The 12,167-nt window shown below is 43.1% G+C and overlaps 1 protein-coding gene across 2 annotated transcripts in view; it reads right to left on the bottom strand.

Moving 5' to 3' along the window:
* The window catches only part of akt3a (v-akt murine thymoma viral oncogene homolog 3a), a 54,868-nt gene that overhangs the window by 27,565 nt on the left and 15,136 nt on the right, over positions 1 to 12,167 (bottom strand). For both annotated transcript variants that reach the window (XM_069658037.1, XM_069658038.1), the window contains exon 3: positions 4 to 129. In XM_069658037.1, the coding sequence (XP_069514138.1) occupies positions 4 to 129 (126 nt within the window). The remainder of the gene's footprint in view (positions 1 to 3; positions 130 to 12,167) is intronic.

Raw genomic sequence — 12,167 nt, 5'->3', positions numbered from 1 at the left:
TACTTGCTACAGAGAAGTTATTTAGGGGGTAGGGCAGGTCTGCATCCTGAGGTTTCTCTTTGTAGCCGATGAAAGAGCCGTCTGTCTTCAACAGGAAGTAACGTGGCCGCCAGTTCTTTATGTATTCACCTAAAGAAAAACACAGGGAGGCAAATATAAGTAAATGTGCTTTGTCAGAAATGCAATGCAAAGGCAGCAGGATTAAAATCATGAGGGCAACAGAAATGGTGATGCTGAAAGCAATAGTGCACTCAGGCCTAATGGTGATTATGATGATAGAAAGTATTAATATCAGTAATGCTGATGATTTTAAATACAGATTTTATTCCCTCGATAGATAAGAGCTTGTCTGCTCAACTCTCATCTGTCCAAACAGTATCAGACACATATAATACACACTGATGTATTTACACAGACACACACACACACACAGCAGCTCCATGACTCCCACAGTGCTTGCCAGATTCAGATCGGATTATCATGTAAAAAATGACAAAAACATGTTTACCAGCACAACAACCAAACTGTCCCTGCCAGAAACATCATCTGGCTGATACATGGGCAGGTGTCGAGGTGATGACCCCTCTACCAAACACACAAGCACACACATACACAAAACCACTGGTAGCAAGAAAAGGAGGAAGAAGAGAAGAGGGATGAGATGTAATGAGATGAGAGGAGATGACATGAGATGAGATAAGATTACACATAGAGGATGACACGTCTTAGACTGCTGCAACAAATAACAACATCTGCTGAGCAGCTGGTGGCAGAGTATTACCCAACTGGCTGGCACAGACTGGCACTAAGGTGGCACCACAGCTTTATCAGATGACCCGCTGCAGGATTACATGAGTGTCAAACATTTCCACACCACAGAGGCGGATAACACTTACTGGAAACGGCACAGACACACACACACACACACACACAGGCACGGATGGAATCACACATAGTTGGAAGAGTACAATAAGTACAGATACAAGGCTGAAACTGCGCACACATGCGCAAATGTGCTGTAGTTGTCCTGAGACGCAGAGAAACTTACAATCTCAACACTTTCTAAAGCCTGGGTAAACATTTCACTTTCTCATTTTAACTGAAATAAAAACCACAGAAGGGCACAAATGTTCCCACGTCTCAACCTCTTTTAATTAACCAACCGTTCACACAAACACACACACACCTTCTAAAGACTAGCGCGCACGCATACTCGTACCCGACACGAACACACAAAGCTTGGTATCAGCTCTGATCACCTTTCTTAGGCTAATTCGCTGGGAGAGGAGGATAGGCGGCGTGTGTTATGTGTGTGTGTTCTATTTGTGACATCCATTTAAAGCGGAAATGACAGCAGGCCGTGCTCGTTAACACGTCGCAGAAAAACACCTGCTCCGCTGAAGGGACCGTGCGACTGCGGGGCCTGCCGGTACCTCTGGGTGGTGCTGGTAGTGGAGGTGTGTGTGTGTGTGTGTGTTTGTGTGGTGGAGGGTGGAGGGGGGGAAGCAGCTGATTTGTACCACCACACAGGGACAGAGGGAGACACAGATAGACAGATAAGAAAAAAGCTGTTGGGTGCCGGTGTGTCATCAGGATTGCCAGATCACACCTTTCCTCTATCAGTCTCTATTTTTCTCTTTCTCACAAATCCACCCACTCTCCCCTCCTCTCCGGCTTCCTTCTCCTGTTCTGTCAGAGACAAAAGCAGCTTCTTTGGAGGACTTGCTACTGATAAACAGAGGGCTGTGAGAGGGGCTGAATGGGAGGAGGGATGGAGGGAGGCATAAGGAAGATGAAGGAACAAATTAATGGAGAAAGCAAAGCAAAAAAAAATGTCCAGTGAAAAGGAAGATGTAAGCGAGTGGAAAGAGAATACCTCATTTCAACTTGATTCAATTTAAAAGTATTGTACAGGTGTTTCAGTACCTGTTTAGTTTAAGAAGAGAGTTTAGTTTAGGAAGAGATGTGTGGACTGACAAAAAGGATGAGGATAAACAGAAAGTTAAACTGATAAAACTATTATAAACTGGCAGTGATGACTGGCTTCCTGGTCCAGGTCCAGTCATTTCTCTGAGTCAGTTTCTAGATGAAGTGTCCAACCAATGGAAGCCTGTGGCTGGCCACTCCATCGCTCAGCTGTCCAGTACAACTGAAAACATTTAAGCAATCCTTCTGGCCAGGCGAGACAGCGTGTTTATGTGCGCGCGTGTGCATCAGTGTGTGTTTGCTTGTGTGTGTGTGTGTACACGTCCACTGGGGGGCGGGGGAGGGGGCAGCCAGGGGTGGCACAGACGGAGAGAGGAGATGGACAGTTGTCCACACATGCCGTTCCAAACAAACACAGGCGTGCGCACGGACACACACGCACGCACGCACAAACCAGCACAATTCAGTTTTCGACTGTTCCAATCCTCCGAATGATCCAATGGTGTTCTGTCAAGCTATCCCGTCTTGGCCCTGCCTGTAATGAGTCCAGCGAGCTCTCCCACTCTGGACAGCTTGTCTGGGGAGCCACATGTCTCTAGTTTGGACTGCTGGAGAAAACAGAACAGCCGGTCTCCTTCCCACACCATCTCTCTCGGACTCCTCACTTCAGTTTCATTTAGTTTTCTGCACAACTTTACTTTTCCCTTAAGGCCAATTAGTAAATACTACACTACACAGTGCTTAAGACAACAGGAGTCTGTTGTTTCTTGTTAGAACGACAGGATATCAGCAGCACAGGACAACGTGGGTGATCTGAAAGATGTAACAAACAGAGGATGTTGAGGGGGATAAGATAATTACTTAGAAGTGTCTTTAAATTCTGGACTAAATTTGTTCAAAACGCAGATAAAATACAGTCTTTGGGTTTGTATTTCTTACACACCCACTGTCCTTTACCTTGGTCAAATGTGTGACTAAAAGAGGGAGTGATGTAAGCAGAGGCAGATGAGTAAAGGTGTAAGACCTGTTTAGATGAGTCACAAACTAAGGAAAACTAAACTTGACTCTTTTAAAAGTTATTTTGGAATTTTCTAGAAGAAATAAATCTTGTTGGCACATCCTCCAGTTGCAGCTTGTGGATTTAGCAGTAAGAGACAGAGATGAATCAGCTGTGACTGTGTCGGTTCCAAGCTTTCTGATTGGACAATTACAACAACGCACTGACTAACTGTCACTCAATTAGGGGGCTGATTAACCATTCATTTCAGGACAGAGGGGGGAAAAGGGAGAGAGGGATGAAGAGAGGATGAATATGAGATAGGTACAAACAGTCAGGCTGAACTTCCGCCAGTAGAACAGAAGTGAGACACACAAACTTGCACAAACTTTACTCTGTCTCTCTCTCTGTGTCTCTATGTCTCGCATTCCCTCCTTAAGGGCACCAGCACACCTCTGCTCCTCTGCTCTGCCGGATGCCACGTTTCAGCACAGATCGAGACCGACGAAAAAGCAGGAAAAAACCTTAATGACAATTTAAAAAATAACTCCATAACTATGTGAGCTCACCAGCCATTTGTTAATCAACCCAAACAGGGATTTAATTTAATGCTTTGGCCGAGGCTGGAGCTGATATGCAGATGGCGCAGGGACGGGGCTGTGTGACTGGCACTCTGGGAGCTGGAGGGGAGGCGGGTGGTGGTGGTGGTGGTGGTGAAAAGAGGTAGAGGGAGGGAGGGAGGGAGGGAGCGCGGATGGAGAGGGGTAGTGGGGAGGTTCTGCCACGTTCCAGCACATACACAGCAGCTCACCGGGAGGAGAGGAATTTGTCGTCTGGCCACAAAACAACACGCACACACAAACACACACATTCTGATGACTGATAAGCTGACTAACCAAAAGAAAAGATACTTCGTTTATACTTACAGGTTTACTTTTTTCCAACCTGATGCCGGTTGTAATTGTGCTGTTTGGGTAACTGACTGAAGTATATCATGTTTTAGTGTTGAAAGGCTTTTAATATGTGATAAACAGCAAAAGTTTTAATCATTTAAGTAATTTAGAAATAAAAAATTGCCAAACATTTGCTGGTTGAAGCCTCTTGATGCCACAATATGCTGCTTTTCTCTCTTTTTAATCATAGTTTTGGGCTGCTGATAAGACGAACACAAGCATGACAATGTCACCTTGGGCTCTGGGAACTTGAAGGCATTCTTCACTCTTCTCTGACATTTTATTTACATGATTATTAAGAGATTATTCACCAATAAAAACAACTTTAGTTGCAGGCATATCACATACAAAGTTTTTCGTACTTTGTCATATGTATTGCAGACCTTTACTGGCTTTACTGCAGCAGTAAGTCAGGGCACATGTTATAGATTTGGTCTAGACAAATTCACTGAAATACTAATTACTTATTCACAGCAGTTTGGGGTTGCACCATTGAACAACTGACGGGTGGGTTTGAGCTGGAATAACTGGCCTGCTGTCTGAGCTGATCTCCTTATAAACGAAGGTCAATGCACCAGCAGACACAACAATGTCGGGAGGGCTTTTATGTGTTCGTGTGTGAGCATTAGCAGCTACTTGAGTAAAAGCAGTAATGCATAGGGAGGAGGAGGAGGAGGGGAAGAGAGATTAACTTAACATCAGGTAGGTAATCAAAGGAAGTGAGGGAATGGCGGAGGTGAGGAGGAGGGCAGTCGGGGTTAAGAAAGTGGGGAATTGTGCGGTAAGGCGCCTGAAGAAGACATCTGTCTCAGAGTCTGTCTGTGAGCGCAAGAAGCTAGCGAGAAGGTGTGTTGCAGAGCTGTCGGATCTCTTGCAGCCACTCAAAAAATATTATAGTTTAGAGAAAAACATAAATAAAGTTTATAAAGTAGAAGTATGTGTATGTTTATGAGGATATGGCTGTGTGCGTGCCCCCGACCCCAGCAGTTCTAACTCCAGTCTGCTCAGACATCTTAAGACGAATCCAGGCTCTTCAAAGCCAATCCAATTACAGTGAATTAGTCTCATTACCACATCGGGGCTGGACTGGTGTTACTGTTTGTGCCTGTGTGTGTGTGTGCATGTGTGCTTTAAATATACTATCTCTGACGACATCATGTTTGTGCTACCTGTAAAAGTCCAGTAGGCTTTTTGCCAGGTGTGTAATGATCATAGAAGACTAACCAGGACATTAAAGAAATAAAGAATCAAAAAGTCAAATTCAGTTTGAAGCTGGAGCCACGACCGGGTTTAAATATTTAGTACTCAAATCTTAAGGCTGTGGAACGAGACAACCTGGAGGCTGCAGCATCCTAGAGAGGAAGATGATGCTAGAGTGAAGGGTGAGAGAAACGAAGAGCAGGAGAGAGACTGTAAGAGACAGTGAGAGGAGGCCTCAGTGTACATGTGGTTACAGCCATGACAGTGACAGGGACTTGGGACAGGGCAGGGCAGCCACAAGGCGGCCAGATTGAGTGAAAACCCATGGGAGTGTGGCCATCCCTTGGGGGCCACTAGGAGATTTCACCAAGCCAGCTGCACACAGCCACAGCCTCCTGGTAGGCTGTGCTGGATGAACATACAGACACTCACACACACACACCAACACCCATACAGGCTGCCCTGGTGCCCCTCTGCTCCCCCATCTGGTACAGAAAAAGGCACAAGCACATACAAACAGACATATAAACACACACTGGTAAAATATTAAGTAAATGAAGAGTATTAATAACGCATAAATCTCTCTACAACCCCTGGTGTGTCTCCTATTTCCCTCCTGTAAACTCGTACTCTTTAATATACTCCTCTCCTGCAGTACCACTACTGTCCAGTAGATGGTGGTGGCTCCCTGGAGCATGGTGGCACCGCTGTGATGCTGACAGAGCTGAAGAGTGACTGACAGACACACAGCAGCCAAGACGCCACTCATCCTAATCCCCCTCACAGCACTAGTGTGCGTGTGTGTATGTGTGTGCGTATACTGTGTATATCTATAGACAGAGGGGCCACGTCACTATGTGTCAGTTGGTTTAAGTGTGTGTATTTCTGCATGCAGGCAGCTTAAACATGTGTATGTGTGTTCACACGTAAGAGTTCATATTTCCTGTTGGGGAGGAGGAAGGGTCCGTAAAGCACCCTAGGATTAGTGCAGTGTTAGCATATTAGCATCTTAGCTGGAGGGCTGCTGCTCAACACCACCTGTGCCAGACAGGAGGCTGTGGCTGCCCAGCTTCCTCCCCCACCCTCACCCTTCTCTACCCCCCACCTACACACACTTACATTTGTAGACACACACATGTACACAGTGGGTGGGTGAAGGTCACTAAGCCACAGCGACTTCAAGATTACTGTCTCAATTCATTACTGTAACTACTGTATCTGCCTCTTCACAGTACATGGTTACAACAGAGAGAGTTCTTTTCTGTCAGATCAGAATGCTATTATAATCAGTTTGTTTTCAACATATTAACATACAAATCAACATTACTGTGACAGTACAAAGCGAAGGAAGACTTGGCCAATTACAAGAGCACAACATATCAGTAATAAACCCACAGCACAGCATGTTACAACAGAGTATAAAACAGAACCCAAGACGGCTGTTGTGAAAAGTGAACGACTATAAAGTGTTCTTCCTTATTGACGTAATTCAAAGAGTTATGTGACTGCCCCTCCGCCCTGCTTGCTGGTTTCCTGCTTTGTGCTCTTCTGTTTGCAGAGGCCTGTCCAGTGTAGAGGAACCATTAGTGGCAGGAGACACACCTGTGCCCAGTATGACCTCATATACAGTACATAAGGGTCAGGGTCAGCCTCCAGTGCCGTAACTCAATGTTCTCCTTACACCTCACAGTGGTGCCTCCGGTATTGCCAAGATAAGAGACCATTATTCAACTACCTGCTACAATAATATTTCTATATGTCTTGATGCAAAAATGATACAAAGTGGTTCCTGAAAGACATTGAATTAAATTGAATTGAATTGAATTGAAGGTATATGTCTAGGTCAGAGTAAATCCTTTAAAAAAATCAAACACAGCTCAGTAAGTCTGTCTGTATCCCCTACATCCACACACATCCATCCACCCACACATACACACACACACACACACACACAACTACCAAAGCGTAACATGCCACTGAAAACACAAAGACTGAGCTGTTTGGATGTCTTCTAGCATTTCAGGAAGGTAAAAATACAATCCGAGCAAACCGGTACAAAAAGCCCCTGCATTCAAACACCCAATAACATTAGGAATGCCATGCTGCCTGTGTTCAAAATGCAGTGGATCCAATGCGATTAGGAAAGGCACACACAGCCAATGAGCAGGCTAATCAAATTGCAATGAATGCTGGTATATTGGCTCTCTCTGTTCTCTCGTTTGGACGGGATTGTGTGTTGGCACAATTGATTTCTTCATTTCATGTGAACTTCAATGATGACAATAAATCAGGTATAATTCAAAAGCTGTATATGCTTTCTTAATATAACTGTTTGTTTAAATATACGTATATTATAAGTATATAAATGTCATCTCTAAAACACGGTAGTACCTGTTTAAACATTATGGGCTGTGTAAAGGCAAGAATCTGGACATATGATACATATGATTCAGGAGTAGGGGTGGGACAAAATACAGATACGGCAATATATCGCGGTCCTGACTTGTGCAACACAATTATCGATAGGCTGGTGCCAAATATTGATATTTTAATTTACAAACAGATTTCCCTGCAATTTTGACCCCACTGTCACTACTTCATGATTCAAGAAGTTGACAGCAGGATAAAAGACAGCGGTATAATGTTGGATAGTTATGAGATGCGCCAGCCACCTTTTTAAAGTCCTAATTTGTTTTTACAGTTGTTCTTTAGTTCTGTAAATTTACACATACACTGTTTCACCTCAGTTTGTGTCAATTTCTGTGAAACTGACAGCAAATTGCAGTGATTTAATACATTAATCCTGCTGGGATGTATCGTCATGCAATATATAATTAATCGCAGAATCACTGAAGCGTGATATTATCGTTATCGTGGGCCACGTATCGCGTGTCGTATTGTGAGTTACCCTGCGATTCCCACCCCTATGCAAGAATTATGGTTAAATATATAACATTAATGTAAGCATGAGTTTAATTTAAGGATTCTAATTTTAAAAGTTTACTTCTCTTATTCAAACATAACAGTGGGATCTGCATTTGTATTTATCATAGTTCCCGTACCATCCAACTTTATAGCATTGCTTGTTTTGCAGTCTGAGCAAAGGAACATTTGCCTATATCAGAAAAAAAACAAAAACAGGAATACTGTCAACCAAGGACATGAATTTTTCTTTTACAGTCCTTTAAAGATATAAAATTGTCTAATAATATCTGCGGAACCTGACCAGTCATTGGCCTCTTTTTTCATTTAGTTTTTTACACATATTTTGCATTCGTAATCACACAGAGGAGAGGGTTTCTTTCAGGTTCCTCATTTAAATCCCACATTGATATTCAAATTCTTATTCTGTCTTTCGCTTCATTGGATGTAAAACCACCCAATCAGAGGAAGAGAGTGAGGCAGCTGGACCAATCAGTCAATGAGAAGAGCTGTCTATCAGAACAAGAAGGGGGGGGGGTCAGGAGACAGACACAGCTGTCTAACTGTTGCATACAACAGAGAGGCATCAAGGAGTGTGTGCATATGCTTGTGTGTGTGTGTGGGAGGGGGACCTTAACCAGCCCAGCCCTGTCCAGTTGAGCAGTGGTGAACAGGTGCAAAGCTTTGTGCATGCATGTGTGTGTATGTGTGTGTGAGTCACTATTATTCCAGAGTGGTTGGCTCTGTATTATTAATTCAGATATGCTGGGCTGGGGCTGTGGGCGGCAGCTGGCGTAACGTGTGCATGTGTGTGTGTGTGTGGACAACATAAGACCCCCCCTGGTCCTTTGTAAAACCCCCCTCTCCTCCTTTCTTAGAGCAGCAGAGAAGCATTGTGCTGCATGTCTCCCCTGTCTGCCTGTAAACTTATACACATGCACACTCACACACAGTATACTCTGTCAACACAAATACACACGCACTCGAGCACAATGGCCCAGCCCAGCAGGCAAGAGTAAACAATCAAGTACTATACCCCAACTACTGTCAAGTGCACCCCCCTGCCACTCATACCCCCACCCACAAACACACGCACACACACACACATACACACCAGCCCAGCCGTGCCTCATTCTAAAGGTTGCATTCATGTGTTGCACTGAAGGGCCGACAGTAAGTGCTCTCCAGCTCACTAACTGCTGCTCTCTGCTCTCCCCTCTGTCCTGTCTGCATGGCTACCTGTCTGTCTCTCCACCTGGCCGAGTGTATGCCCATCTGTCCACCCTGCTGCATTTACACAGCTTCTCTGAAGCGGTGAACTCAAACTCTGGATCATATACTTGTAAACTTAGAGAACAGACGTGAACAAGTTATGAGTTTTGAAGCATATGGTTTGAAGGGAGTACAACCCATATGTATCTGAATGAATCCCAGGTTTATGGAAATAAGGAGACATGTGATAGGCTGCAGTCTATCCTGCTTGTAAAACCCTGCCTCATCCAAGTCATAAAATACCCACTTGTCTCGAAAATGCTTTTTGGTTGTAAAAAGGCAGTCTAACTTCATGAACTACTGAAATCACAGTGTGATTGCAATAAGGGACTTCTGTGTGCCTGTCTGTCACACTCTGAGGTGACAGACATCTCTAAAGTGTCAGTGCATCTCTGACAAACACTTCTGTCTCCTTCACTGAGAGCTGGTGTTTGTCGTGTTGTAATGTCTGTCTGTCCTACAGGCTGTGTTTGACAACGTGTCCACCTCAGCTGGCCGGCATCAGGCACTCGAGGTTCTGTGACGATTCAGAAGAAAACAAAAGATGACCACGTTTGTCATTTTGTAATCCGGATAAGATAAAGAATACACAGAAGAAGGTCAAATAGCTTTAGGAAATAATCATTATATTGATTTGACTGTATTATTCTTTTTATCTTTATTATTCCTAAAATCTCCCTTTTGCATTTTCTATAAATCTAAGTAACAACCAAAGTACGTAACCACTTATTGATTGATTCTTAATTTCCTTTAAGAGCTGAAAATATTAAACTCTAAAGAAATGGCCAGACTGAATTCAGTGTTTCATTAAACCTGTTATGAAATTTAACATCAAAAACTACAATATGAAAATAGTAGACTCCTGTTTGGAAATTCAGACAAGACATCAACTATACAAAGGATCAACCATCGGCCATTGTGGTCTGTGTCTTTTCTTGCTCAAGGACACTTGGAGGCTTATACAGCATTGACCTGTAACAGGTTAAAGATGTTCTGCTTTAAAAGATTGTCCTTACAAAGCCCCTTAACTACACGATTACATCTCAATTTTACCTATATAAATAGGTTTTTCTCAATCTTTTTTAATAAGGCTCTATCCTGGTAAATTTCCCAGAATGTTAACAAAGAATGAACTTAATCCAATTATGGCTTCACACAAAACACTTCCTTCATGATATGAAGATTGACATAAGGGCTGTGTATTGATACGAATTTAGCTATACAATACATATCACGAGAAGATTACGACCCAATAAACTACAATAAATTACAATCCTGTATTAAAGGCAATATATTGAGGAAAACTAGTATAAAGAACATACAACTAAAGGCACAACAAGTCAACTATTTTTATGCAATCAGAACAATGTAAGGTCTGCATTTGTACTGGCCACAGTCCCTGTAGCATCAATACAGTGGCACTACTTTTTGTGTAGTCTGATTGAAAAAATATTAGCCTCACTCATTAAAAAAATGTAATATTTGCACTTAAAGCATTCATTTGAAATCAATACATTGAGGGGTGTTGGTTTAGCTCAGAGGGCAGAACAGGTGCACCATATACAGAGGCTATAGTCCTAGTTGCAGCGCCTACAGGTTCGCCTCCCACCCTTGGCCCTTTGCTGCATCCCCCACTCTCTTCTCCTAATATTTCCTGTCTTTTCAACTGTCCTATAAATAAAGGTAAAATGGCCAAAAATGTTATTTTATGTTAATGTTATTATGTAAAGAAAAAAATAAATGAATACATTGATTATTTGATTGATTATTACACATGCTATAATATGTTCTAAAAAATCTCAGCTTCTGCATTATTCGGTAAAAATAATGACCAATATATATGTGAAAACTGCAATAATATTCATTGTCTCTGAACTCACTCGCCTAGCCCTGCAAGATATTTAATGAGCAGGCTGTTTCCCAGGTCTATTCAAACTCAAGATATTGTGTAGAAACACTCAAACCACGGAGCAATATCTGAATATGGCAGATGTTCGTCCTCTTTTCTTCTCCGCTCTCCCCCTCCAACTCTTCTCATACAGCAGCCTGCCATTAAACCTCATGTTCTAGCCTCTATGCTGTGAGACATCTGCACCTCACTCACTGTTTCTTTCTTTCTTTTCCGTCTCATCTTTCCTCTGTATACACACAAGCATGCACAGATAGAAGTCTTTTCTTGATGACAGATGGCAAGTCAACAATTGTACAGCATCAGACTTTCAAAACACAGACACACACACACACACCACTTGCGCACACACAAACAAACACCACCTCCTTGTCCTCCTGTCCCTTTTGTGCCCAATCCCCTGTCAGATGTCTTGATTTGTTTCTTACAGCTGAGTGTATGCATTAGTGTGTGTGTGTGTGTGTGTGAGTGTGTGTCCCTTTTTACCTTGGTATATTAAGCACTAGTTTAATGAGAGCTTGGTTGAGGTGCAGGCCCCAGCCAGTGGACCATATGGGGGACATTTAGCCCCCTCAGAACAGTGAGCCAAGCCTCGCTGACATGATTACCGCTGCAGTCCGCTGCTCTGCACTCGTGTCAGATTGAAAACGGGAAATTTTGTCATGAACAGCTAATTAATGACTGGAGATTGGCAACCAGAGACGGAGGAGGCTGAGGGAGGAAGAAAAATTCTGTCACTGTTTGGTCTTTTCTTCCTCTCTGCTTTTTTTTATCAGGATAGCTAACTGAAAGACTGTGAAACATGCATACATACAAGAAAACATGCATGTAAGTACACACGCATGTAAAATGCATGTAACATGGTTACATAGTGTCACATTTTCTGGGTTAAAACAAACGTATATTTGTTCTTCCAATCCTAGAATATTTACTCGTGTGCCCTGCATGTAGTGTACTGTACACACTGTAGTTACTGTACATCTTTGTG

This window comes from Semicossyphus pulcher, unplaced genomic scaffold (genome assembly GCF_022749685.1).
Source record: "Semicossyphus pulcher isolate SPU_LCO1_2020_fin unplaced genomic scaffold, fSemPul1.0.p SCAF_12, whole genome shotgun sequence".
Lineage (NCBI taxonomy): Eukaryota > Metazoa > Chordata > Actinopteri > Labriformes > Labridae > Semicossyphus > Semicossyphus pulcher.
This window is presented reverse-complemented; position numbering and strand designations above follow the sequence as displayed.